This window comes from Tamandua tetradactyla, chromosome 19 (genome assembly GCF_023851605.1).
Source record: "Tamandua tetradactyla isolate mTamTet1 chromosome 19, mTamTet1.pri, whole genome shotgun sequence".
Lineage (NCBI taxonomy): Eukaryota > Metazoa > Chordata > Mammalia > Pilosa > Myrmecophagidae > Tamandua > Tamandua tetradactyla.
The window spans coordinates 69637235-69662814 of NC_135345.1; the positions used below are offsets into that span (position 1 = coordinate 69637235).

The 25580-nt window shown below is 36.2% G+C and overlaps 1 protein-coding gene across 1 annotated transcript in view; it reads right to left on the minus strand.

Moving 5' to 3' along the window:
- LOC143663301 (transmembrane protease serine 11D-like) overlaps positions 1-11934 on the minus strand; it is a 72578-nt gene extending 60644 nt beyond the window's left edge. The window contains exon 1 of the mRNA XM_077137020.1: positions 11826-11934. Coding sequence (XP_076993135.1) covers positions 11826-11833 — 8 coding nt within the window. The 5' untranslated portion in view covers positions 11834-11934. The remainder of the gene's footprint in view (positions 1-11825) is intronic.
- Positions 11935-25580: the final 13646 nt, after the last annotated feature.

The window sequence follows — 25580 nt, forward strand, 5'->3', positions numbered from 1 at the left end:
TCAGTTGGGGACTGAGAGACATATTCTGGTTACTGTTCTGCTGCACATAAACACTTGCTTTTATAAAGAAGGCCATTTTTTTTTTTTTTTTGCTGAAACGAAGCAGCTGCTCAAAGTGTGGGTTCTTGCTTCTGTAATTTAAACAATGAAGACTTTTCTGTGTGCAAATGGCCCAGAGTGCCATTATAGGGTGTGATCTACAAAGGTGAGCTACCTAGGTGACTGGAACAAATGAAGGTAATCTTTCCTGGAACTTTATGGTGTTGCTATTTTAAGTGTATTTTTCAAGGAGTCCCAAGGTCCACATAGTGATGGGAGCAATACTTAGTTGATTTTACCATTACTAAAGAACATATACTTCGTGTTTCTATACCAACAACTGCAATCGAGTCCTAGCACAGGCTGTCTGGCTCCATCTCCTACTGGTTAGCAATATTAGTTAGGGGGAGAGGCAAGAAAGTACTCTAGAGGGCGATGTTGGTCAACCTTAGTATTCCTTCCCAGGTGCAGAAAATGTAGCGATTTTCAGAGCCATTGCCCAGAATAATTTCAAAGCAAGAAACAGTTTAGCTGAAGGCCTGATCCTTATTTTCCCCCAAATAGCATTTTTTTTCTATCTGAATTTAATTTTAAAATAACTAAGTTTTCTTTCTCCTGTCTCTTCCCTTTTCTTTTTTCTTTCTCCTCATTTCCTTTCCTTTTTATTTTTCATTTTTAACTGAAGATGCCCCTTAACTTTCTTTGGCATCAAATTTATTTTGTCAGCTATCTACAGATTATTAAAAACGTCATTACAGTATAATTTGTGGTATTTTATTGTTAAAACAGACCTTTGGAAAAGAATCCATTGAATTAATTTTTTAAATTAAATATATCTTTCGGGATGATGACAATGTTCTAAAATTGGATTTGATGATCGTTGCCCAGATCTCTAATATACTCTAAACCATTGAACTGTATACGTTAAATAGGTGAGCGTTTGGGTATATCTCAATTTCCATTTCCTAGGCAACAATTCTCAGCGAATTGGAGTATGGCAATGTGCTATTGTTGCTAGCCAGCAATCCATTACAAATAACAGTTGAAGTCAAGTTTTGAAATTGTTTACTTTTTATACAATTTGGAGCAGTTATTTACAGGGTGATGTTCCTCCCACTCATATGCATTTTAAGTCAGAGTTACAAAAAGTGCATTGAAAATTGCTTAGAAGACCAGTTAGACCCATGGGGTATGTCACATTTATTACTGTCACTTGTCAATGTCAGCGTGGAATAAAGACTGAGAAATCCTAGAGAAAAACTTTTTTAAATTCAAACTGCTAAATGAGAAAACGTCATTTGTTCTCGGCACTTTACTTAATTCTCTTATTTATTTCTCCCTGTATGTAGCCTGAACTGATTGTATAAGATTTTTTCCCAAACTTATTTGAACACAGAAACATTCATTTCTGAAATATTTAACATTTGGGAGTAACACAATGTTTCCAGAACTGAGTGTGGAAAATACTGCTCTGTCAGTTCTACCTTACTCAATAGTGTTTCAATAGAAGAGGGAGGAGAAATCATCTGCTCACCCAGTTTGGAAGGCATGGTTATTTATATCTAAACCGAAGGCAACTGCTTGCTGTACCTTTCTTTCTCCCTTTTTGGATACTTGGGATACTATCTTAGAGCAACAAAGTAGTCACTTAATGCATCTTACATTTTAATGTGCATTCAAATCACTTGTTATATCACAAATTTCAATCTAGCAAAGATGTCATTGGGACTGAGAATCTGCATTTCCAACATGCTCCCAGGCAATGCTGATGCTACTGGACAAGGACCGCACATTATGCAATAATGGTTTAGGATACAATTAGATCAGAGTAGCAACAAGACAACAAGGAGTGATTTTACTGAGGGCTCACTTATTCCTTGTCTAACTCCTAAAGTTCAAGTCTGCAGACAATTATTTTTTGCTATGCGGCCATTATGGAATGCTCAGAAACTTAATCTATTGACTTGTCAAAATATGCAGACCTTGTGCAGAACTAGATACATGTTTACTTTCTCCAGAAGAGAAATGGATGAAAGATTTAGGGGCCCCTACTCCCAGCTAATGTGACCTGATTTGTAATACTAAATTCCAAGTGTCAGGATAGCCCCTATCCATGGTTGCAATATCTCCAAAGTGTGGCCCAAGAAGGCGAGGAATCTTGTACAACATACTCCAGAGAAACATACGGCAAAGTCTTTTTGCTCCAAGCATGTGAACCCACCACTGTTTGATTCCACCGTTATGCATAAACTCAAACATAGGAAGATTCTAACGATTACCAAGGAGGCGGTCTTGGTTAATTTGTATGGTAAGTTTTTATCAGATTTTCAACATTTGTTACTCAGTGGAAGGGAAGCAGGTGGATGAATAATGGGGCAGGTGGGTGAGGGAAGAAGAAATAAAAGAAATATTTTATATTATTAAGTGTACAAGTTAAAAAGTTAGAGTCTATTAATAAAAGGCCTAAAGCAAGGAGATATTTCACTACGAACTTGGTGGAAAAAGTCAGTGGGAATCATAGAGAAGAGACTTCAGAACAGTGCCAGATTATTCTCTAGCACCACTGTAAGAGGTTATTACCAGCAGCTCAGGAGGAGGGGGCTGGAGATTGAAATATGAGCCTCAGATGTATTCATCATTGTTAGTTCTATATGGCTATATATAAATATGAATTGTTTTCATATATAAAAATGTGGTTTCTGGTGAATCACGAACCAAACCCAAGATTAGGTGTTTCAAATGCTCTTGAGTAATATTTAGTTGCATCAATATATTTTTAAAAACAACATCTGTACTCAGCCGCTTCTGAGTTTAATCCTAGTGGCTTCTTGCCCAGATTGTCTATAGAAGCAGAAGAGGAAACTGGAATTCTCAGAATTGTTTTCCCAGAAGGATTTTGTGTCATAATAAATAGTCTCTAGGTGTATGAAGCTAAGATTTTAAAAGACTGTACAATAGAATTTAACCCTCAGAGCTCATGGAAAATGCTCAGACATATCTCTAATTCCGAGAGGAGGTAAGTATAGCGTGGGCAAAACAGTGATGTGCCGATTAGAAAACCTGTTTGACATTGGACAAATCACTTTTCTGGACTTTAATTTTCTCCTTTGTAGTTGAACAATAATTCAGGGAATTTTCTCATCACTTTTACACTGTTTTTTTTCTTTTTCTTTTTTTTTCCCCTTTCCCAAGAAACTGGCCGCCCTTCCTTCCCATGGCTGCATCCTTCTCACTTGTGGTGTCCCATCGGTGGGGACTTCCGTGACCAATGCATCAGGTGGATCCTCCTTTCTCAGCTACACACTCTCAATCTTTGCAAACCATTTCGTTCCCTATAAGGACTTGTCTGCTTACGCATTTATTATCTGTCTCCCCATTCCCGGACCCCTACATCAGACTGTAAGCTTCATGAAGGAGACAGCACCGTATAGTAATGAAGAGACCAGACTTGGGAGCTGAGCTAGCCTGGTTCAAATAGCACTTCCTTTACTCACTGTGGGACCCCGGGAAGCCACCTAACTTCTCAATTTCCTCAGCTGTAAAATGGAGATGACAGTAATACTTACCCCCAGGTTGTCATGAGGATTAAATAAGTTAAAAATTTGTTAACATAGCAAATTAATGCCTGGCACTAAGTCCTATACCAGTGTTTGTAACTCCTGAAGTTTTTGATAATCTCTTCTTTAAGGGAGTCTATGTAGTAAGAGGATGGTTTAGATGATGCAAGCGTGGCCCTGGCTATTCTGTGCACCTCATCTCACCATGGCTTGAAGAGCCACATATACGAAGGCTGAGCAAATGCATCTGTTTACTCTTTTTCTCCTATTTGTATATAAAACTTTCTAGGAGGACGTAGTCCTGAATTTTTAATTGCCACAGAGGAAATACAAAAAGTGCTATTTGAACCAAGCTAGCTCAGGCTCAAAATAGTACAATAGCTATAACCACGAACTCTGAAATCAGATAGAAGCATAAAACTATCTGCATATGATGAAACCAGTCTGTGCCTTAGTTTCCTCAACCATAAAATGGGGATAATACTATGCCTCAGAGAGGTGTGAGGTTTAAATGAAATAATATCTGTAAAGTACTAAGACCCCTGTCATGCTTTTGAAATCAATGATAGACTCTACATTTCTCTTCTAGGTAGAACACAACTTTAGCTGACAATAATAGCACTTTTTTTATAGTAGCATTTTTGTGAAAGTGATAAGATTCTGTAGAATCATAGAATGTTGTAAGCGGCAGGGAGCCTTAAAAGTATCCATTCCAATGTCCTCATTATAAAGGTGAATAAACTGATCTGCGTAGATATTACCAGTAGCACAGAGGGGGCCAGCATTTAGGCCTGTTGACTCTTGTCTACGCTCTTTCCTTGAGGTCTTATTGTTTTTTTGCAAACCAGCACATGGTTGGTGCTCCATAAATACAGAATGGATCTATGCTTACCGAAAGGCTTTTGGAAAAGAACTTATAGCTACTCAATACTTATTGTGTGTAGGCATTTTGCTAGGCACTGAGGGCATTTAGAAGATAACTAAATTTTTATCCACTGAGAGCCATGAAGAATAAATTTGGGCATGAGGCACTCATGTCACTGAGGGAGGATGACATACCTCTCACAAGCATTTTACACACTTGATCACTTTTAATTAAAATACTCTCTTCCTTTGATTTCCATGATGCCACACTCTCTTATTATCGTCTTCTCACATCTTTTGCTAATTTCTTATTGTCCGTTCAACCTTAAGAGGCAGGTGTTGTTCCACATTCTATCTTGGTGATTCTCTTCTTTCTCTATTTGACCTCATTCAATCAGTTTTCAATTACCATCTAAGTCAACAGTTCTCAAATTTAGTGCATGTAAAAACCGTTTGAGGAGTTTAGAAAAGTAAATATTCCTGCATTCAACACCCAGAGTGACTATTTCAGAAGGTCAGGTCTTGATACCCAGGTAGTTGCATTTTAAACAAGCATATCAGAGTATTCAGATGGAGATTAAAAGATTACACTTTGAGAAACACTGATCTATACATGACTTCCGGACTGAATCATCCAACTGCATCCTGCACATATTCTACTTGGTGCCCTGAAGTCAATGTTCCTAAAGCAGAATTGATTGTCATCACCCTTCCAATCCTCACAACCTCACCCCTGTCCTATCATATAAACCCTTTTCTGGCATTTTTTTTTCTTGGTGAATGATGCCAGCATTCACCAAGTTACTCATGGAAAATATGGAAACATACTTTGTACCTCTTTCTCTCATACTTCAGTTCCAATCAAAGGCCAAGTCCCATCTCTATTACTTCTTAAAGTAGTGGCCACCCCCACCACTTTTGTCCAAGTTATCTTCTTTGTTTTCTAAAATACTAAATCACCACCAACCGTTCTCATCCACAGATGACTTTTCTCTCAACAGAAATTCTTTTCTACAGGGACCCAAAATGATCTTTTTAAAGATTCTAATGTAATAATATCTTCACTCTTCTCAAATTTTTAACAGCTTTGCTTTTAATTCAGTATATTATTCCAAATTTTAAACTTGGTCTTCAAAGACCAGCATGATCTGGCTTGAATTTAAATATCTGCCTAAGTAACAGTTTCTTTGGAGAGGGCATAAACTGCTAGATTGATTTAGTTCCCTCTATTGTAATACTTATTTCATTGTCAGTTTATCAAACAGATTAAAGCGAGCTCACATATTCTCATATTAATCATTTATGCAGTCACCAACTGAAGAGGAGGCATGTGATTTTCAATAAAAAGACCTTTTTCTCTGCCGAGATTCTCAAAGAATAAATGTTTTCAGTGAGAGTTGCTTCCATTCATCTTAATTAATCAAAGACCTTAAACTTTTCTTCATAGCACTTGTCACAACTATAATTAAATAAGTATTTGCTTGTTTACTTTTTTAGTGTCTACCTTCCCAATAAATAACATGAGAGCAGAGGCTGAGACTCTCTGTTTTAGATCCGAATCTCTAGCAACTAACACAGCATCTTGCACAAAGTAGGCACTCAACAAACAAACAAACAAACAAACAAAAAACAACACAGGTATTTTTTCAGTGAATGAATGAAATATAATATAAGGGGTAACAAGATAAATGCCATAGAAGAAATTTAAATAAAATGCTTGGGTGTCTAGGACTCTAAATGGCCTATTTTTCCATATGATATTAAAAGTTGCATTTAAGGGCAGGCCACAGTGGCTCAGCAGGCAGAGTTCTCGCCTGCCATGCCAGAGACCTGGGTTTGATTCCCTGTGCCTGTCCTTGCAAATAAATAAATAAGTTGCATTCATGCAAGAACGTTTCTAGTCTTCTAGTGAATGAGTGCAGGTCATTTTTCTACTCTTGCTGCTTCTAGCTGAGTTTTCTTTCAAAATTTGTTTAGGACCTATATTTGCTGTTCTCCCAGTTGTTCATGTACACACATCATTTCTTATCTGCCCAGGGTCTTCTCTGTATTCCCCTACCTAAATCCTTTCTCCTCATACACAGCCCCATGCTTCAAAATAATCTCTATTTTTTTCCTTCTGTCTATACCCCTATATGCACACACATCAAAACTTAAGGGAGATAGAATGTTCACCTGCCATGCGAAAGACCCAGGTTTGATTTCTGGCTTATGCATCACTCCTCTTCTCCATCCCCCAAAAATAAACAAACAAACAAACTCAAGGGAACTGAGTTCAGTCAATATTAAATAAATAAACATCTGTTTGAACACTTCATACTGAAGTGTGAATGACTGGCTCCACAGCTTAATTGAGCCTTAATTCTTTTAAGAATATTATCAATGTAAATGATATTTGCTAGATTTCCAACAGAAATGATTTTTGAAAGGAAGACACACACACAAAAAAACTGCTAGTGGGCACTTACAGTGGTTCAGGCCAGAGATAATGGTGACTTACACCAGAGTGGTAGTAGGGGAGGAGGCTGGTTTTTGTGGTAGAACCAAAGGGATATTCTGATGGTCTGGATAATGGATGTAAGAAAGAGAGGAGACACATATAAGTCTAAAGTTGGTCTGGGCAACTTTACAAATGGTCGTGCCTTTTACTGAGTTCAGAGAATTTGGATAATTTTGGATAAGGAACAGCTTTTAAGGAGAGAGTAAGAGTAAGATTTTGACAATGTTAATTTTGTAGTACCTATTATACATCCAAGTGGAGATGTAAGGCAAATGGTTATATGTGTACAACTAGGAACCATTAGCTTATATAGTATTGAAAATGATGGGACTGGATGAAGTCACATAGCAAGTAAGTGTGTTACATAAGAAACAAGGTTAAAGTATTGTGTTTCAGAACCCTCAAAATTTGTGAGGCAGGACAATGAGAAAAATCCAGTATCAGAAACTCTCAAGTTTCTCCAATGCAGGAGATGGTGCTATTTTGTAAGCAGTGTGAAGACCATATTTCAAAGAGAAATTTGTCTGCTGTGGAGTGGTAAAGTATAATAAGTACTGATATGACCATTGGATTTTGCACTGTGGGGTAACTGATGAGCTGGCAAGGGCATATTCAGAAATTAGTGGGGATGAGAACCTGTTTGGAATGAGATAAGAGAATAGAATAAATATGCACACAGGTTATGTCCCAAAAAATCCAATCCTGGGAACATACTTAAGAGAAACTCTTGTACGTTTGTATGAATAGACCAGTTCAGGAATGTACAAAACTGCATTATTTGCAATGACAAAATACTAGAAGAATGGACATATATTATAGTATATTCTTACAATGGAATATCACGGATACTTCATAAAACATAATTCTGATCTCATTTACATGAATTTCAAATGTCTGTTTAAACTAAACAACACATTTCTTAAAAACATATCCATGAGTGATAAAACCATTAAAGAAAATGAAGAGAATTAAGATCTCATGCCAGACAATGGTTACTTTGGGTGATGTTGGGGGAGGATGTAATTGGAAAGGGGCTCATGGGGTCTTCTAAGGTATTAATGTATTTTTCTTAATGGATGGTGAGTACAAAGATGTGCTTTTTTTCTTAATAGTTTTTACTACTGATAAACTCCACAATATTTTTTTAAAGGAGAGAATGAAGAAGAAGAAAACAGAAATGGAGCAGTGAGTCTATATAAACTTTTAGAAGAGCTATGCTGAAGGGGAGATGAGAAATGAAAAGATAGCTGGAGAGAGGATGAGAGATCGATGGAGGGTTTTTCTTTAGGTTGGAGATATTATAGCATACCTTTATGCTGAGGGGAGTAATGCAACAAAGAAGAAAACCATATATTTTAATTCATGCCTTACAATATTAAACACAAGCAAATAACCCTGGCTAAGACATAAGATTGTCAGAATAAAAACTTCTCTAACTTAGAAAAGATCCATTCAATGTATTTTTATCCATTGACTTGAAATCTGAATTCCCATATCCTTTTATTAATCATGGATACACTTTTCATATCTCTGGAAAATAGATATTATAAGTATTCAATGGAATCTGGCCTCTCCCCACTCAGCTATTCATCAGTATAAACATTTTCCAATTTGATGATTTCCAGGCATCTTAGATAGCTACCCAGCAAATGACCTTAGACCTGGGTGGCACATTTCTTTCACATATCCTAAGTGTTTGTTAAAATTAGATGTAAAGAAACACTCTTAAAAACTTTGAACTTATGGCATGTCTTCTTTGTTTAAGAGAATGGGATCCCCCAATTTGGAGCAAGAACTTTTAAGGGATTGAACTGGATGAATTTAGGGACCGCGCTAACAGTAGATTTTGATTCCCTTGTTCACGACTTTTTCTAGGGATGTCAACCAAAGTCAGTTTGGGAGCAGAAGCCATATAAAAATCAGGTAAGCAATGAGGTGATTTCTGAAGGAATAGCTTGGTAGTGCCTTCTGGAGGACAAATTGGCACTGGACATTGAGGCACTTTGCTAGAAAACATGTGATCCCACATGACTTATTGAAGCTGACCCTCCCATGCATTATAATGCTTGCTCTGCCCCAAGCCCCACATCCTCTATCACCATTATAAAAACATTCTGCTCAAAGGTAGCAACATTTTAGCATGTGGCTTGAGGTTTCGTAGGGAAGAAATTGTACTTTAAATGCACTTTAAATTGTACTTTAAATACACAGGGATACTGTGACTATAGTGATAAATTGGTTTTCACCTGCCTAGTTTCTAATAAGAAATATATCTTTTGCTTATTTATAATTTTGAAGATGGTTTATGGAAGTTAATACAAAAACCAGGATTGAGATAACAGGCTGAGTTTGGAATACATTTTTTATAGTTAGGATGCTTGTTTGGGGGTCTTGTTGTTTTGTACTGTTGGGAGGCAAGGCATCTGTTTGGCTTTGGCATCTATCTGCATTCAGTTAATCCTATCATAAGGATAGATAAAGAGGGACGAAAATGGAAAGGGATTTGCTTTGGTTTGGGGAATCCTGCCCAAACTTGTCTGTTCCTGAGTTGAGATATGCCTATTTACCTTAAATCCTTCCTGAAACCACATTCTGAATTCAAGCTTATAAATCTTTATCTATATCTTAAGACTCATCTCAAACTTGTTATGCAATCTAATGGACATGTACTCTAGAATGCCCAAGGATGTGAAATGAGGAATGGCTGTACCATGATAAAATAGCTGCCCAGGTTCCTGGGCCTAGTGGTTGGATTTCCTTATTCAAGTAAGGGGAGAACAAAGTGAAGAAAAAAAGAAATATACCATCTCTGAAACCTTTAGCAGAGGGTAACGTGGAAAATGTCCAGGTGTTTATTTTAAATGTAAAAGTAATTAAAACATTTAGGAGAGCCCATTCTCAACCAAGGGAGCTGCAGAATTACCTGGGGAGCCTTCTTATATTATGCACTTCCATCTCTCTTTTCCATCATAGTTGGATACTCTGCTTACTTGGAGAATAAGGCAGAATTGGGAAATGGGTGAAGTTTGAAAAACTCTCCAGATCTTTTGGATATACTTTCCTTCTTCCTGCTTGAAATGCTATTCTTTATTCAGATTCACATAATGCATTGTTTTGCAGTCTTGGGTTATCAAATTGATGAAATAGGATTCATAAATTATTTATTTATTTATCAATTCAGCATGGTAATTGGTTATCTCATACTAACAAAAATCAACCAACTAACCATTGGATAAAACTAATCAGAAGATAGATATGTTTTAGACAAATAAATAAGGAAAAAATGATTGTGAAATATTAGGAAGGAATTCCTTGTAATTGGAAATTTGACTCTGATTGTTATATTTCCTCTATGTGATTTATCAATTTAAGGATTAGATTGATTCTAGGGCATTCTGAAATTGAACAACTCTCATTATTTTCAGCATTTACATATCTTCTATTATTTTCCTGGGAATTAAGTTTTTGATGTACAGTTAGCTGTTTGTTACAGTCAATTTTTTTTTTTTTTTGGCATGGGCAGGCACGGGGAACTGAACCCATGTTACGGTAAATTTTTAAAATCAGAGAGATGTTGCAGCAAAATACAATTCAAAATACATTTGAGTTACCAAAACAATATTTATATCATAGAGACAATATCATTCAAAAGCTCACTACTTTAACACAGCAAGCCTTATTAGTATTTTATATTCCTTATTTGACTGTTTTATATGTAAAACATTAATACAATTTGATTAAATACAATTTTGTGATTGCTCTTTTCACATAAAATGAGACCAGAGACAGTCTATAAATTAGTTCATAGATTTTTAACATTTCAATGATTTTATCACATTTATTGAACATATATGAAAAATTAGACTGCTATCCATTTTCACTCATATATATATACACACACACACACACACATTTTCTGATATGTATTCCAGTGTACACAATTGTACATCTACTTTTATTTATTTATTTATTTTTGGCACGGGCAGGCACTGGGAATCGAACCCCAGTCTCCGGCATGGCAGGCGAGAATTCTGCCACTGAGCCACTGTTGTGCTGCCCAATTGTACATATATTTTTATTGAAATTATTTTAATCTGACAGAGTTTCCTAATGTTTCAGCAGATTTGAAATAAATCCAGCCACACTAAGCAAAACCATGCATTGCCTCAGTTTTAATCTACCCTCTTTCAAAATGACTTTGATATATGTTTTTCTGTGTCAATGGAAAAAAGACATAGACAATGTATACACTCATAGACGTATACACAATACATCAAATTATGCTTTATCAATGAAAAAATATGAAAACTATTAACTGAATAGAAAAATAGACAAATACTATTTTTTATGTATTAGCAAGAATTTACTTGAAAATAACAATTACATAACTATGTAAAAAGTAGAGTCTTTACTAAAAAGGACATCAGGCTTCATTGTATATTCAATAGCTAGTAATTATACTGTGATAGAAGTGAAAGTAAAGAATCCTCAAGCAATTCTAAAATGACAGAAGAAATTTTACTAAGCGGTTACATTTAAAAAAATCCACACACGGCTTTTTGGAAAGTTAGGCATGAAGAAACAAATACAAATGCTTTCTTATTTAAAGATGGGCTGTCATGATACTAAGCCGTTCCTTAAGATCTATTTCTTTAGCAAAAAGATTAATCAAGCAGACAAGTACATTGTGTGAACAGGATCAAGTATATTCTCTAAAGAGCATTTGAGTTTCAATGAAGTTTTCATAGAAGTAAATGAATTGAAGTTTGCTAAAAAGAGCCAACATTTCCTAAGATTCTGCATTTTTTTTACATGCTTTAAGATACAGAGACACTTCCAAAGCAACAGAGGCAAAAAGGACTTACCTATACATTTTAATCCTGAATAACGAAGAGGTCCTTTTTTCAGATTATCCAACTTCTCTGATATTCCCCACTCAAATGATTGACTCTCATGTGTGTTGTGTGATCCACGAATGAACTTAAGCCAAAGGAGGACAGCCCAGGTAATTAAAATCTAACTCGTTTAACAAGTCTGAAGGAATCAACTTCAACCAATAGTATGACTTCTGGAATGGAACTTAATTCTTAAATTGTACACAGTTTCTCCTTGGGTTGATTGTAAAGTTTTTGTAAAGATGGTGGTGATGGTAGCACAACATTGTGAGCATAATTAAAAACATTAAATTATATATTTGAATGTGGTAAAGAGAGAAATTTTAGTTTGTATATATATTACTAGAATAAAAATAATAAAACATAGGACACTACAACTCAGTGAACCCTATTGTAAATGATGGACTATAGTAAATAGTACAATTGTAAGAATGGTTTTTCATGAATTGTAACAAATGTACCAAACTGTTGCAGGGTGTTAATAATAGGGTTTGATATGGGAACTTTGTATTTTATGAAGAAGTTTTCTGTAAACTTGCAACTTCTCTAATAAAAAAAGAAACAGGGAATTGCATAAATTGGGAAGGATTTGTTCTTGTAATTTGTCATGAAAATGATACTGGGTGACGGCATTATTATTATTTTTTAATGAAAGCTTGCAACTATTCCATATGTTGTAGAGTAATTATTTCTAATTCAAGGGAATGTGACATTCTTACCCATGTTATCACAGACATACATCTCACTCTTTGCCACAGAAAGCCAACAACTATCAGGTAATTCTTTCCATATACTTTTGGGTAGTACTGTTTCTGAATCCCCCCTTCTCTGTGATGAAATATTGTTTTTCTGGAAGCAAATGAAACAGATACAGAGAAGTAATTGAGTAGTTGCATGAAATAGCATGGTAAACAAACCGAAACACTGGAATTAAATTCCACTGCTTTTTCCAAGTTCTATTTTTTCAAAAAATTCTTCTAACATGCTGCTACTAGAAAGATGAGCAGACAATAGAGAGTAGTACAAGTGTGTGGGGAATAGGGTAAGGGTGGAGAATGTGCAGCAGTGCTTGTAGGCAGGATCAGAGCCCAAGAAAACACAAAGCCAAGAATAATTTGGAAGAAAGGGCATTCCTGTCTAATGCATTGGGAAGGAGTAGGAGGTAAAGTCGTTGGGATTATTTTGAAAGAAATAATGAGTGTTAAAGAACTGGGACTTGTAATAGAACAAGATTGGATTTAAAAAACACTTGAATTCTAATCTCAGCTTTTTCATTAACTATTTGTGTAGCCTAGGAAGAAATTCACTTACTCCTCCTTGAGTCTCATTTGCTTGCTGAGAAAACAGGAAGCTGGATCAGGTGGTTTTAGAGAAATATTTTAACTCCAAAATACTATGAATTTATCTTGTAAATCAGTGATAGCTAATAAGGTTAATGAATTTATTCCAGGACTGAACATTTTAGAAATGCTAATTGCTTGCAATTTTTATATAATTTACAAAATAGACAACTGGGACAGGAGTGAGTGGGCGGCTGTTCATACTTCTCAAACAGTTTTTCGTAAGAACCTTATTTCATGACTAAAATTCTGCCATTGGTCTTTTTTAAAAGAATGGAAAAATATTTTTAATGTATTTGAACAAAGATACCTAAGCACACCATTTTTATTTTGTATGCTGACTTTAAGTACTTGTTCATATGTACCAGTCTTTTTCACAGAGTTATATCACAGTGTATAACTTTGTATTATACTTTTGGTAATTAATGTTATTTTATATACATCCTTGTATGCCTAGTTTTAATTTTCAGTAGTTTCATATGTATAACTTTTTATTCTGATACAATTTCAAATGTAAAGAAAACTTGAAAATATAGTACATAGATACATCAATTAATACCATTTGTAAAGGGTACATTTTAAAAGGCAAATCATATTACACCAAGTGGTTTCATCAAAAAATATGAAGTCATCTTTTAATGTGAAGTATTTAGACACTTCTTCTATAGATTGTTTCTTATTGTAGACAATTCTTTCAATGCCCACTTTCACAAACATAGCTTTCCTTTCTCACTTTACCGTTGAACTTTTCTTTGGAATAAATTGATTGGCAGAGTTTTATTGGGTCAAAAGATTTAAATATTTTAATGACTTTTTAAAAGTTACTTCTGTTTCAATAATTTTTTCTAGGATTTGAAGTGAACCCTTCTGTTTTTTTTATCTTACAAAGCATTTTTCTCCCATTACTCTTGGTTTTTCTTGTATATTAGTCAACACATATTGTCTGAATGCCCAATGGCTTAATGAAGTTTGGCAGATTCCTGTGCTCTATCACTATTTACAAAAGAAGTTGGGAATGAGTCAGGGGAGTGGTATGGGGAAAATTGAACTCACTGAAAGGGATTTCTTGCATGTTCAACAGCTCATCACAGTAAGGGAGGTGGGGCATGAAATTATGATTTGGTAGGCAAAAGAATTGCTCTTAAGAGGAACCAATTAATAGGCTTTGACTCCCAATCTTCAGATCCTCATGGAGTGGCAGAATAGGCCTTCCCCTATTTTATTCTTAAGAAGCAGCCACTGCAAGAATAAGGAATACTGAATCATATTATATTAAAAATATCAGAATCCTCTTTCTCACTGTTACCCACTTGATTTTAGTTCTCTAATTTTAATTTCATAAAAGCAAGGTAATTTGAACTAGGAGGACTGGTAGGAATAGTCTTCAGAGAGACAGAAGGGATCATTCATTTTGATGGAGGATAAACTATGCAATACGAGAACAGTTGAGATTCTTTCTTTTGCCTGCCTAGGCTGAAAGGGAGAGGTCGTGGGAGAGAATATCCTCAAATCATTTCATTTTAAACTCTAGACATGTTTATATGCAAATATCTGTCATTAGACCTGGCTTTGAAAGAAACATGAATCATTTAATGGAGCATGTCATGACAATACGAGCAGGAAAAAAAACCAACAACAACCAAATAGGAGATGATCTAAGAAGGTGTGGGTCAGTGGTGTTTTCTTTGAATTTGTGGTTTGTTCAGTCATCAAGTTCAGGCAGCACAGTCACATGGCTATGGAAAGTAATGAATTTGTGACCTCTCTCCAAAGTTATTACAAGCATAGAAAAAGTTGTTATAAAGATAGAAAAAAGGTAATACATGTGCTCAACATTTGAAAACTAGTAAAATGTTATTTAATCAAAGTATTTACAATTATTATAAATGTAAATTTAAGAATTGGGTAATAGTTGGATCTTATAATAGTTTCTAGGTTTAATTTTGTGTTAAGACTTGTAAGATGGATGGAGATGAGAGTGTAAGTTTGTCCCATCATGTTTCAAATGCTTTCATCTATTCAGAAGACATTTGGTAGTATAAGCAGTATGCTCTTCGGGTTTTTGACAACATGTTGAATCAAACCTTGGCTCTTCTATTTGCTATCCAGTGAGGTCTCAGAAAGCTCAGTTTTCTTACATGTAAAAATGGAGTTAAAATATCTTTCTTATGCAGTTAAGAAGACTAAATTCAGTCAAATAAAATGAGCTAATCAATGACAGCACATGGCATATTCAACAGTTTGTGACATTAATCATTCCTTGAGCAATGATTCTCAAAGCAAGATGGTGTATCCACATGTCAAGGATTAGAATTGCTAGGCATTGTAGAGCATTTATGGTTTGATAATAGCTTTTTTCTAAAATGCCCCTCTCTCCAAGCTGGGTGGCACATGTTATTTTTCTTCTCTAAATTAACTTATTCCTAAAGCATTCATGCAAGCATGAATCTGAAGAACTCTACAGCTCACTACAATTTGTAAAGGCTGTTATATTGGCAATCAAAAACTTTCTTGTACTTTCCATCTGTAAGCTGTTTTCCCTTTTTTCTAACCAGCTGCTAGTAGTTAGAGGGCAAAGAAGCATCTTGCTTACAAGGTACCCCTTTATCTTGTTAAAGGAAGAGTACATTCCTTTACCCCTTTCCTAAGTTTGCCACATCAATTACATATATTTAAATATAAACAAATATAATACAAATTAATATAAAACACTATAAATCATTTCATTCTCTGAAAGGCCTGAGACCAGTAAACTCAATTATTAGGATTATCCAATACATCCACAAAAGGCTTTAAATGGTCTTTCATTTGGTTGATAACAAGAACAGTATGAACATGGATGACTGTTAAAAGTAGTAGCATTTTAACATTGAGCCCATTATAAATTTATGACTTTCAGCCTTAGATAGCCCTTCAACACTGCCCAACAATATTGTTAGATTTCACTGGTCAGATATGATGTAGGGATTATAAAAACCATTTAAAATCTTTTTTACTCTTCCCCCAATTTTACTTTTCCCTTATTCCCTGCCCTTACTTTCAACAGATGACTTACCTTTATACCATGGAGAAAAAAATGGAAGCCTTCAGATGAACACTCCCTCAACTTCCTGTCATCATGCCTACACATTTTTATGCATCTGCCCACATACTTCCTGTTACAGCAGACGAGGTTTCCTCCTCCACTGGAAGGCTATTCTTTTCATCTGTGCTCTGTACTCCCTTATTTTTCCTCTTTGTAAACTTGCTTCCTCAGTGTTTCCTATCTCCACAAATGTTACCTCCAGATTTCTCACACTAAAACCTGGGTGTCATCCTTGACACCATGTTGCTTCTCAGTGCCCTATTAAACCTTTCTTAAATTCATTTCTTTCCTTCTTCTTGTCCCCACTACCACGACATGACTCGAAACTACTACTATCTTTCAGCTGGATTGCTTCTGAGCCTTCTTTCCCATCATCTTTTTCCACTTTAGCCCATTTTTCACTCCTAAAAGAATTAAAATTCTATAATAAAAGTTGAATTATGTCACTGTGCTGGTTTAAAAACTGTTATGTACCTGAGAAAAGCCATGCTCCTTCAATCTTACTCCAATCTTGTGGAGACAGCTGCTGTTTGACCAGACTATTTCCATGAAGATGTGGCCCCGCCCATTCAAGATGGGTCTTAGTTTTGAAAGAGCTCATGGGGAAAGGGAGTCAGAGCCAACACAAAGGGAAGAAAGATGAAATGAGGAGGCAGATGTCTGTAGATACTAAACTAAGAGATAAAATTCAGAGTTTGCCCTAGGAAGCTGAGAACCCAACGACACTTGGAGAGGGAGCCGTTTGAAACCAGAAGCCCAGAGAGAAGGACAGATACATTACCATGTGCCTTCCCATGTGACAGAGAAGCTCTGATTGCCAGCTGCATTTCCTGAGAAAGGAAGGCCTTAATTTAGACATTTTCATGACCTTAGGACTGCAAAGTTGTAACTTACTAAATCCTCTTTATAAAAGCCAATCCATTTCTGGTATATTGCATTCCAGAAGCTTAAGCAAAACAAAACAGTCCCTATCCTTTTAAAAACTCTTCAATAGCTTCCCTTCCATCTTAAAGATAGAGTTCATTCTCAACATGGCTGACAAAGCCCCAGAAGATCTGGCCCTTGACCTTTTCATCTCCCTCCTTTCCCACTCTGCTTATCACCCTCTGTGTTCTATCTGTTGAATTTCCTTTAATTGCTGTATAAGCTGCCCTCTCTTATCTCCTCCTAGTCTTGTTCCTTCAACTTGAAACATCTTTTCCTTTTTGTTTCAATAAATTTCTTCTTAGTTACCATATCAGAATAACCTTTTAAATCTACTTACACACTTTTGAGAAAGCTTCTTAATTCTTGAGGTAGCTTAGTTCTTCTGAAGTGCAATCCCATATCAGTTTACTTCTCCTTCCATACTTTTATTCAAGCAATGAAAGAAAAGTCAATATATAGACACAGTGAGAGAAGTAGGATGGGAAGGAAGATGAAGAGATAATAAATCAAGTACTTGCAATTTAGAGTATTTGCCCTTGATCTTCAATATAGAGTTTGTATTTGAAAATGTTGTTTTTGAACATATAATATACAGATATATGTATTTAGTCATACGAAAACATGAAATCTGTTTTTTTCTGCTTTGACCCTGGGGATGATCAAAGTCAATTTCACATATACCATGTAATCTACATGTTAAGATCGACCATCTCAAAACATCTTTCAAAGTCAGTGAACATTTGTTTAGCTACTATCCTATAATAAAGCAATGGGTAAAAAGACAAGAACCTTATATGTATATATATACACACACACACACACAAACACACATAGCCACGCAGGCAGAGGCAAAAATCCTAAATAAAATATTAAAAGATCAAATTCAACAATATTTTAAAATAATAATCTGTTAAGAAAAGAATATTTATTTGAAGAATTCAGACATGGTTTAAAGTTACCAAACATGTTGCAACCATATTGAAAAGTTAAATAAGAAAAACAGTAAAATCACATTGATAGACACCAAAACTTATTTGATAAAATTCAACAACTGTTCCTGAAGGACCCTCATATCCTTGGGATCACATATGGAGTCAAAGCTAGCCTAAAAGAAATAGTATAAAATGTGGATAAAGATTTTTATATGACGTTACATAATGTAACATCATTTATCTTCTAGAAATAAAGCAATATTTATAAGAGGGAAATGATTATATAAATTATAGGCTTCAAATAATGGGTTGTATTGGAGTCATTAAGCAGTTTTACTGGCATTGTTAGTTTCATGCTGTTTATATCTCTAAGTGCTTCCCTGTGTTGCACCCATGTTGGTGAAACATAAGTAGCTCAGGAGTAAGTCCAAAGGAACGGTTCCCTTACCAGTGCTTCTAAATAAAAAACTCAAAAAGTGATACATCATTTATTTCAGCGAAAATATCTTCTCCTCCCCACTCCATTACTATCTTCATCTCTGTTTTCTTTACAGAAATTATAGAAACTTCTAATTATTTCCTTGTTTATTTGCTCATTTTTCACAAACTTAAGGTCTTAAACAATAGCCATATATCATCTCAATTTCTATGGGTCAGCTGTCTGGGCACGGTATGGTTCAACTGGGTTTTCTGCTTAGGAGCGCACAAGGTCAAACGCAGGTGCCAGTAATTCTATATTCCTTGCTAGAGACTACATGGAAGATTCCACTTCCAAACTCATTCAAGTTGTTGGCAGAATACTTTACTTTCTCATGCTTTCCACGTAGCCCCGTTCATCTGCACGTCGGTGGTGAGTGGAGTCTTTCTTATGCTTTGACTCTTTTGACCTCCTCTTCTGTTTTAATTTCTCTGCTTTCAAGGGCCCATTTTATTACATTTATTAACCTATGTGGATAATCCAGGACAATCTATTTCAAGGCCACCTCATTAGCGACCCTTAATTACACCTCCATGTCCCATTTGTCATTATAACATAGAACATTCACAGACATGACACCAGTGGTGGGGATCATGGGGGCCAAAATTTTGCCTACCGTAGATGGCAGGAAATTCTAAGGATACAGAAAAAGCATGAAAGGGGTGTAGGGATGTGCACTTTCAGATGAAATAGTTAGAGAAGTCTTCACTGCAGAAGTAACTTTTGATTTAAGAACTGAATGAAATGACAGAAAATCCATGGACAACCAGAGATGGATGGTTCCCGAAGGAGGAAACAGCAAGCTCAAAAGTCCCAGCAGTACCAGTGTGCTCAAGGAGCATTGAGGGGAAGACCGGTAAGAGACGAGATACGGGAGATGACTGGGGCCAGATTATAGAGGCCACTGGAGCATTTTGGACTTTACCTTGTGTGTTAGATTCAGTTGTCAACTTGACCAGGTGAGCATACCTAGTTTTGTTGCTGTGGACTTAAGCCCATGGTACGTGAACCTCATCTGTTGCTAATTACATCTGCAGTCGGCTAGGAGGCGTGTCTGCTGCAATGAGTGACGTTTGACTTAATTGGCTGGTGCTTAAATGAGAGAGCACAAGGTAGAACAGCCTAAGCAGCTCGGCATTCCTCATCTCAGCACTTGCAGCTCAGCCCAGGCCTTTGGAGATGCAGAAAGAAGTCACCCTGGGGAAAGTTGTTGGAACCCAGGGGCCTGGAGAGAAGACCAACAGAGACCATCCTGTGCCTTCCACGTAAGAAAGAACCTCAGTGGAAAGTTAGCTGCCTTTCCTCTGAAGAACCAACAAAATAAATCTTCTTTTATTAAAAGCCAATCCGTCTCTGGTGTGTTGCATTCCGGCAGCTAGCAAACTAGAATACCTTGGTTGAGAAGAGACATTATTGGAGGTTTGAGAAGAGGAGTGATATGATATGATTTATACTTTAACCTGGTAGCTCTGTCTGTTGTGAAGGGAGCAAGGGCAGGAGCAGGGAAAACAGTTAAGAGACATTCCTCTCTCACACTCTGCATCTACCTGGCAGAAAATCCTTTCAGCTCTATTTATAGAAAATATCCAGAATTGACTATTTTTCACCCCCTCACTGCCACTGCCCTAGTCCAAGTTATCACTGTCTTTTGCTTGGATTATTGAAGTGGCTGCTACTTGTTCTCCTTGCTTCTGTCCCAGTTCTGTCTGTCCCCTGCTTATCTGTTTTCTGTTCCTTCCTCCTGGAAAACAGTGAGAGGGTGAGCCAGGCAGATAACTGGGAGAACAGTGCTTCATGCACAGGAATAGCAATGAATGAATCAAGTAAAAAATTTCCCGCAGAAACTTAGAATGCTTTCATACTGACTTTAAGCAGGGAAAAAATCCTATTTTGCCAAAGATTTTGGTTTTGAAAAATTTACATTTATATTATAATACATATGGTGATCATTTATTTATTGTCCTCATTACTATAAGTAAATGTATTTATTAACTATATCTCCATTAAGGAAACTGAGGTTTATAGGGTTCAAATAACCTTCCCATAGTCATTCAGCTGGTATAGTGCAGGGCTGGAATTCAAATCAATTCAATCTCCACCTTGTTTATCTCTATGCTAAACGATTGAATGTGTGAATTGGTAATTTAATCTTTTAAACATATTTAAAAAGAATATTTGAGTGTATATTCACCCATTCAATTGGTTCAAAAAGCATCATTCTCTAATGGAAGAATTATCTTTTCTCAAGAAACTCTGTTGTCATAACTAATTCTCTAGGCAAGCATTCCCACAAAGATAAAATACCTTGTTTATTCATTACCAAGCGCACTTGCAAGATTTGGAAGTATTCCTTTGAGGGGGACCAGAATCATAGAACCATGTCTCTAGACTTCCACTGTCTAGACCATCATAATAACTTACTTATTGATTTCACAGTCAAATGCCAGACAATGCCACTAATCCTAGAAGCCATATTACCAGGGATTAATAAGGGAAACTTTTCCCTGGAAAATCCTACTAACTTGAGAATTTTGAAGTCACATGCCCAACCCCCATGATATAGATGATTCCTCAATGGTAGCAGAAGATTTCCTATCAATAATAATGCCTCCTGAATATTAGAGCCTCCTGAGATGCTCCTGGGGGCTCTGAATGCAAATCTATTCTATGAGGGCAGGGACCACACAACTCAGTCAGAGAGGCTTCAGCCAAGTAGCTTTACTGTGTCATGATGTTACCCTAGTTAATCATCATAGCCCCCCCAAAATATTGAACATGTTATACAGGGATTTTCAGTGACCCTTCATACTATATAATAGCATTTAGTATGCCCAAACTCATAACACCTATTTCAAGGCCAAGGACAGATACAGTCACCTGAGCAACTTCTATTTTTATTGTTGCCCTTCTTTTGACTTCCTATGATGGTCCTAACTTTTATTTTTGTCTACTGAGACATGTACAGGCTGGAGAGAGATGTAGTAACCCACTCTCCACCTTAGGAATCTAGCAGACACATTTAGATCTTGCAGTGGATAAAACTTACATAGTATCTTTAAATATTCATACTCATTTTTACAAAAACCATAGCTGATTTATTATAAGATCTGCCTCATTTTACCAAGAGTTGGACTAGGAATTAGGTTCTGAAATACCACACTTTCTTTTGAAGCTTTATATACTTTCCTGGTTTCCTAAGTGGATTTGTATTCAGATTCTTTTCCCCACTGGCTAGAATTTTCGGATTAAAAACAAATAGATGGCTTTTAATTTGGTTTCTTTTCAAAATGCAAGTTAAGGGTTTCTAACTTTGGTCTAATATACCATAGTTCATAAACAAGAGATTTTTCATTTATTGAGCATGAAACATAGCATTTTTATCCAAGCTTGGTAGTTCCAGATGTCTGTTTATATGGAGGCTAACACTGTCACTCACTGTTTCTCAGTCTTTTATTAGTCCATAAGTCCCAGATCACTTCCATTAGGATAAATTGGGTAATAGTTTGACCGTTAGAATTTGGTGAGTTCTGGTGTGGTAGGAGACTCCTAAACTTATAAAACAACAAAAATGTAAAAAAAAAAAAAAAAAAAAAGTCAGTGTACTAGTTAAATTTCGATTACTGAGGGAAATGAAAAGACAGTATAATATGGATAATAAAAATCTATGAATACAATATATTTCCCTGAAAATCAAACTCCTGTTGTTTTCGATGAGCTATTTTCCTTCTAATTTTATCTTGCCTTTCACTGCGGGTACTGCCTACTGAAGGGTCCAGTTTTATGCAGGCGCTTCTTTTTTTTTTAAGTATTTTTCTTTATTAGATAAGTTGTGGGTTTAAAGAATAACCATGCATGAATAAAATACATAATTCCCATATAGCACTCTGTTATTAACGCCTTGCATTGGTGTGGAATGTTTATTATAATAATGATAGCACATTTTAGTAATTATACTATTAGCAGTAATCCATGCTTTAACTTAGGGTTCATAGTTTGTGTAGTGCAGTTCCATTGGATGTTTTTAAAATGTTTTATATATAACATTTCCCCTTTTAATCACATTCAGATATATATTTCAGAGCTGTTAATTATCTTCACAACGTTATGCTACTATCATCACCATCCATTACCAAAACATTTTCATCATTAAAATAGGAATCTTGTACATTTTAAGCCTTAATTTCCCATTCTTTACCACCATCCCATCCCCTGGTGTGGTAGTTAGATTCAGTTGTCAGCTTGGCCAGGTGAAGGTGCCTCGTTCTATTGCTATGGACATGAGCCAATGGCATGTGAACCTCATCTGTTGCTCATTACCTCTGCAGTCAGATAGGAGGCATGCCTGCTGCAATGAATGATGTTTGATTTAATTGGCTGGTGCTTAAATGAGAGAGCGCAACGTAGTACAGCCCAAGCAGCTCAGCATACCTCATCTCAGCACTTGCAGCTCAGCCCAGGCCTTTGGAGATGCAGAAAGAAATCACCCTGGGGAAAGTTGTTGGAACCCAGAGGCCTGGAGAGAAGGCCTGCAGAGATCACCCTGTACCTTCCCATGTAAGAAAGAACCTAAGTTGAAAGTTAGCTGTCTTTTTTCTGAAGAACTATTGAAATAAATCCCCTTTTATTAAAAGCCAATCCATCTCTGGTGTGTTGCATTCCAGTAGCTAGCATGCTAGAACATCTGGTAACCTATAATCTAAATATAACCTATATTCTATGAGTTTGCTTATTCTAATTATTTCAAATCAGACATGTCATACAATATCTGTCCTTTTGTGTCTAGCTTATTTCACCCTACATGATGTCTTCAAGTTTCATCCATGTTGTTACAGTATCAGGACTTCATTCCTTCTTCTTCTTCTTCTTTTTTTTATAACTTTTTTTATTGTATAGTATAACATACATACAGAGCAAAGAAATAAAAAGAGCAATAGTTTTCAAAGCACTCTTCAACAAGTGCAGGACAGATCTCAGGTTTTTCCTTCTAGCTGCTCCAGAATATAGGTGGCTAGAAGTCTTAAATATTTTTTTATCATTAAATTGACTTTTCTCCTTCTCTCTTTTGTGAAAAATAACATGTATACAAAGAAGCAATAAATTTCAAAGTGCACACCATAATTAGTTGTAGAACATATTTCAGAGTTTGCCATGGCTTATAATTCCATAATTTTAGGTTTTTACTTCTAGTTGCTCTAAGATACTGGAGACTAAAAGAGATATCAATTTAATAATTCAGCATTCATATTCATTTGCTAAATCTTATCTTCACTGTATAACTCCACCATCACATTTGCTCTTTCCATCCTTCTCTTTAGAGGTGTATGGGCTATGACCATTCCAAATTTTTCATATTGGAAGGGGCTGTCACTAATATGGGGTAGGGAGATGGAACTATCTGATGTTCTGGAGAGGCTGGGCCCTCTAGGTTTCAGGACTTACCTGGGCCAGGGACCCATCTGGAGATTGTAGGATTCTGGAAAGTTACACTAGTGCCTGGAACATTTGTGGAATCCTATATATTGCCCTAGGTGTTCTTTAGAATTGTCTGGAATGGTTCTGGCTTGGGTTTGGCAGGTTATGATAAATACTAGAGTCTAACTAACTGAAGCTTATATAAGAGCAACCTCCAGAGTAGCCACTGGACACTACTGAAACTCTGCCACTGATACTTTATTAGTTACACTTCTTCCCCTTTTTGGTTAGGATGAAGTTGTTGATCCCATGGTGCCAGGGCTGAATTCATCCCTGGGAGTCATCTCTCACATTGTCAGGGAGACTTTCACCCCTGGATGCCGTGTCCCATGTAGCAGGGAGGGCAATGATTTCACTTGCAGAGTTGGGCTTAGAGCAAGGCCACGTTTGAGCAACAAAAGAGGTCCTCCAGAAGTAAATCTTAGACATACCTATAGATAGTCTAAGCTTCTCTGCTACCTACATATGATTCACAAGAGTAAGCCTCAGGATTGAGGCCATGGCCTATTGAATTGGGTGTCCCTAAAGTATGACACTGCATCAAGGCATTCCCTCATGGTAAGGTTTAATGGCTCCATATTCTTTCTCCCATTCATCAAGGGACTTTGCCAATACTTTTTAATTATCTGCTTAATATGCTCTAGGATGTATTCAGGCATTATAATAATCTATACAGGATTAAAGGACCTCTTTCTTATTCTGGGCTCCCTGTGTTCCAATTGGTCTATACAGATGGGCTGAGCTAGATTTAGCGCTACAGGTAATTTCATTTCCAGACCAAAGAAACCTTTCTTTCTTTGATCCCAAATAGTATGTATGGTTTAAAATAAAGACACTGTCTTCCTTACCCCTGTGTTCTGAATTACTTTAACTCCAACATGATCGGCTTCATTCTTATTTCTAGATATCAGGTTACACACACACACACACACAAACACACACACATATATATTTCAGGTTTTATATGTATATGTGTGTGTATATATATACACACATATGTGAGTCATATGTCCCACATGTTCATTCACATCGTTGCATACCTCATGACTTTGTTCCTTTTTGTAGCAGCCCAACCTTTGTTCATAAGTATACAACGTGGTTCACCAATCTACTTCTCAGTCAATGCATCCTTCAGCTACGTGTATTCATCAGTCATCATGTACTGTGACCAATGCATGTCTATAACCATACATGTCCACAGTCCATAAACATTCTCAATTTTAGATAATTTTACTGTCTTCAAGAGAAGAAAAACCAATAAACACACCCTCACCAAATAGGATGTCTAAATCTCCTCTTAAATCTTGTAGCTCCCCATCATTTGTCTCTGCTGTTGTTGTGGTAGTGCTGATGTCTTCCTTTTGAACACAGCTCATAGCATGCAATAGCAGTTTTCCCCCTGTACCCTGGACTTAAAATACTCTTTGTACATGATTCATATCCTTGAAGTAATTCTTGCAAGAACTAATTCATATTCCTAGTGATAATCAG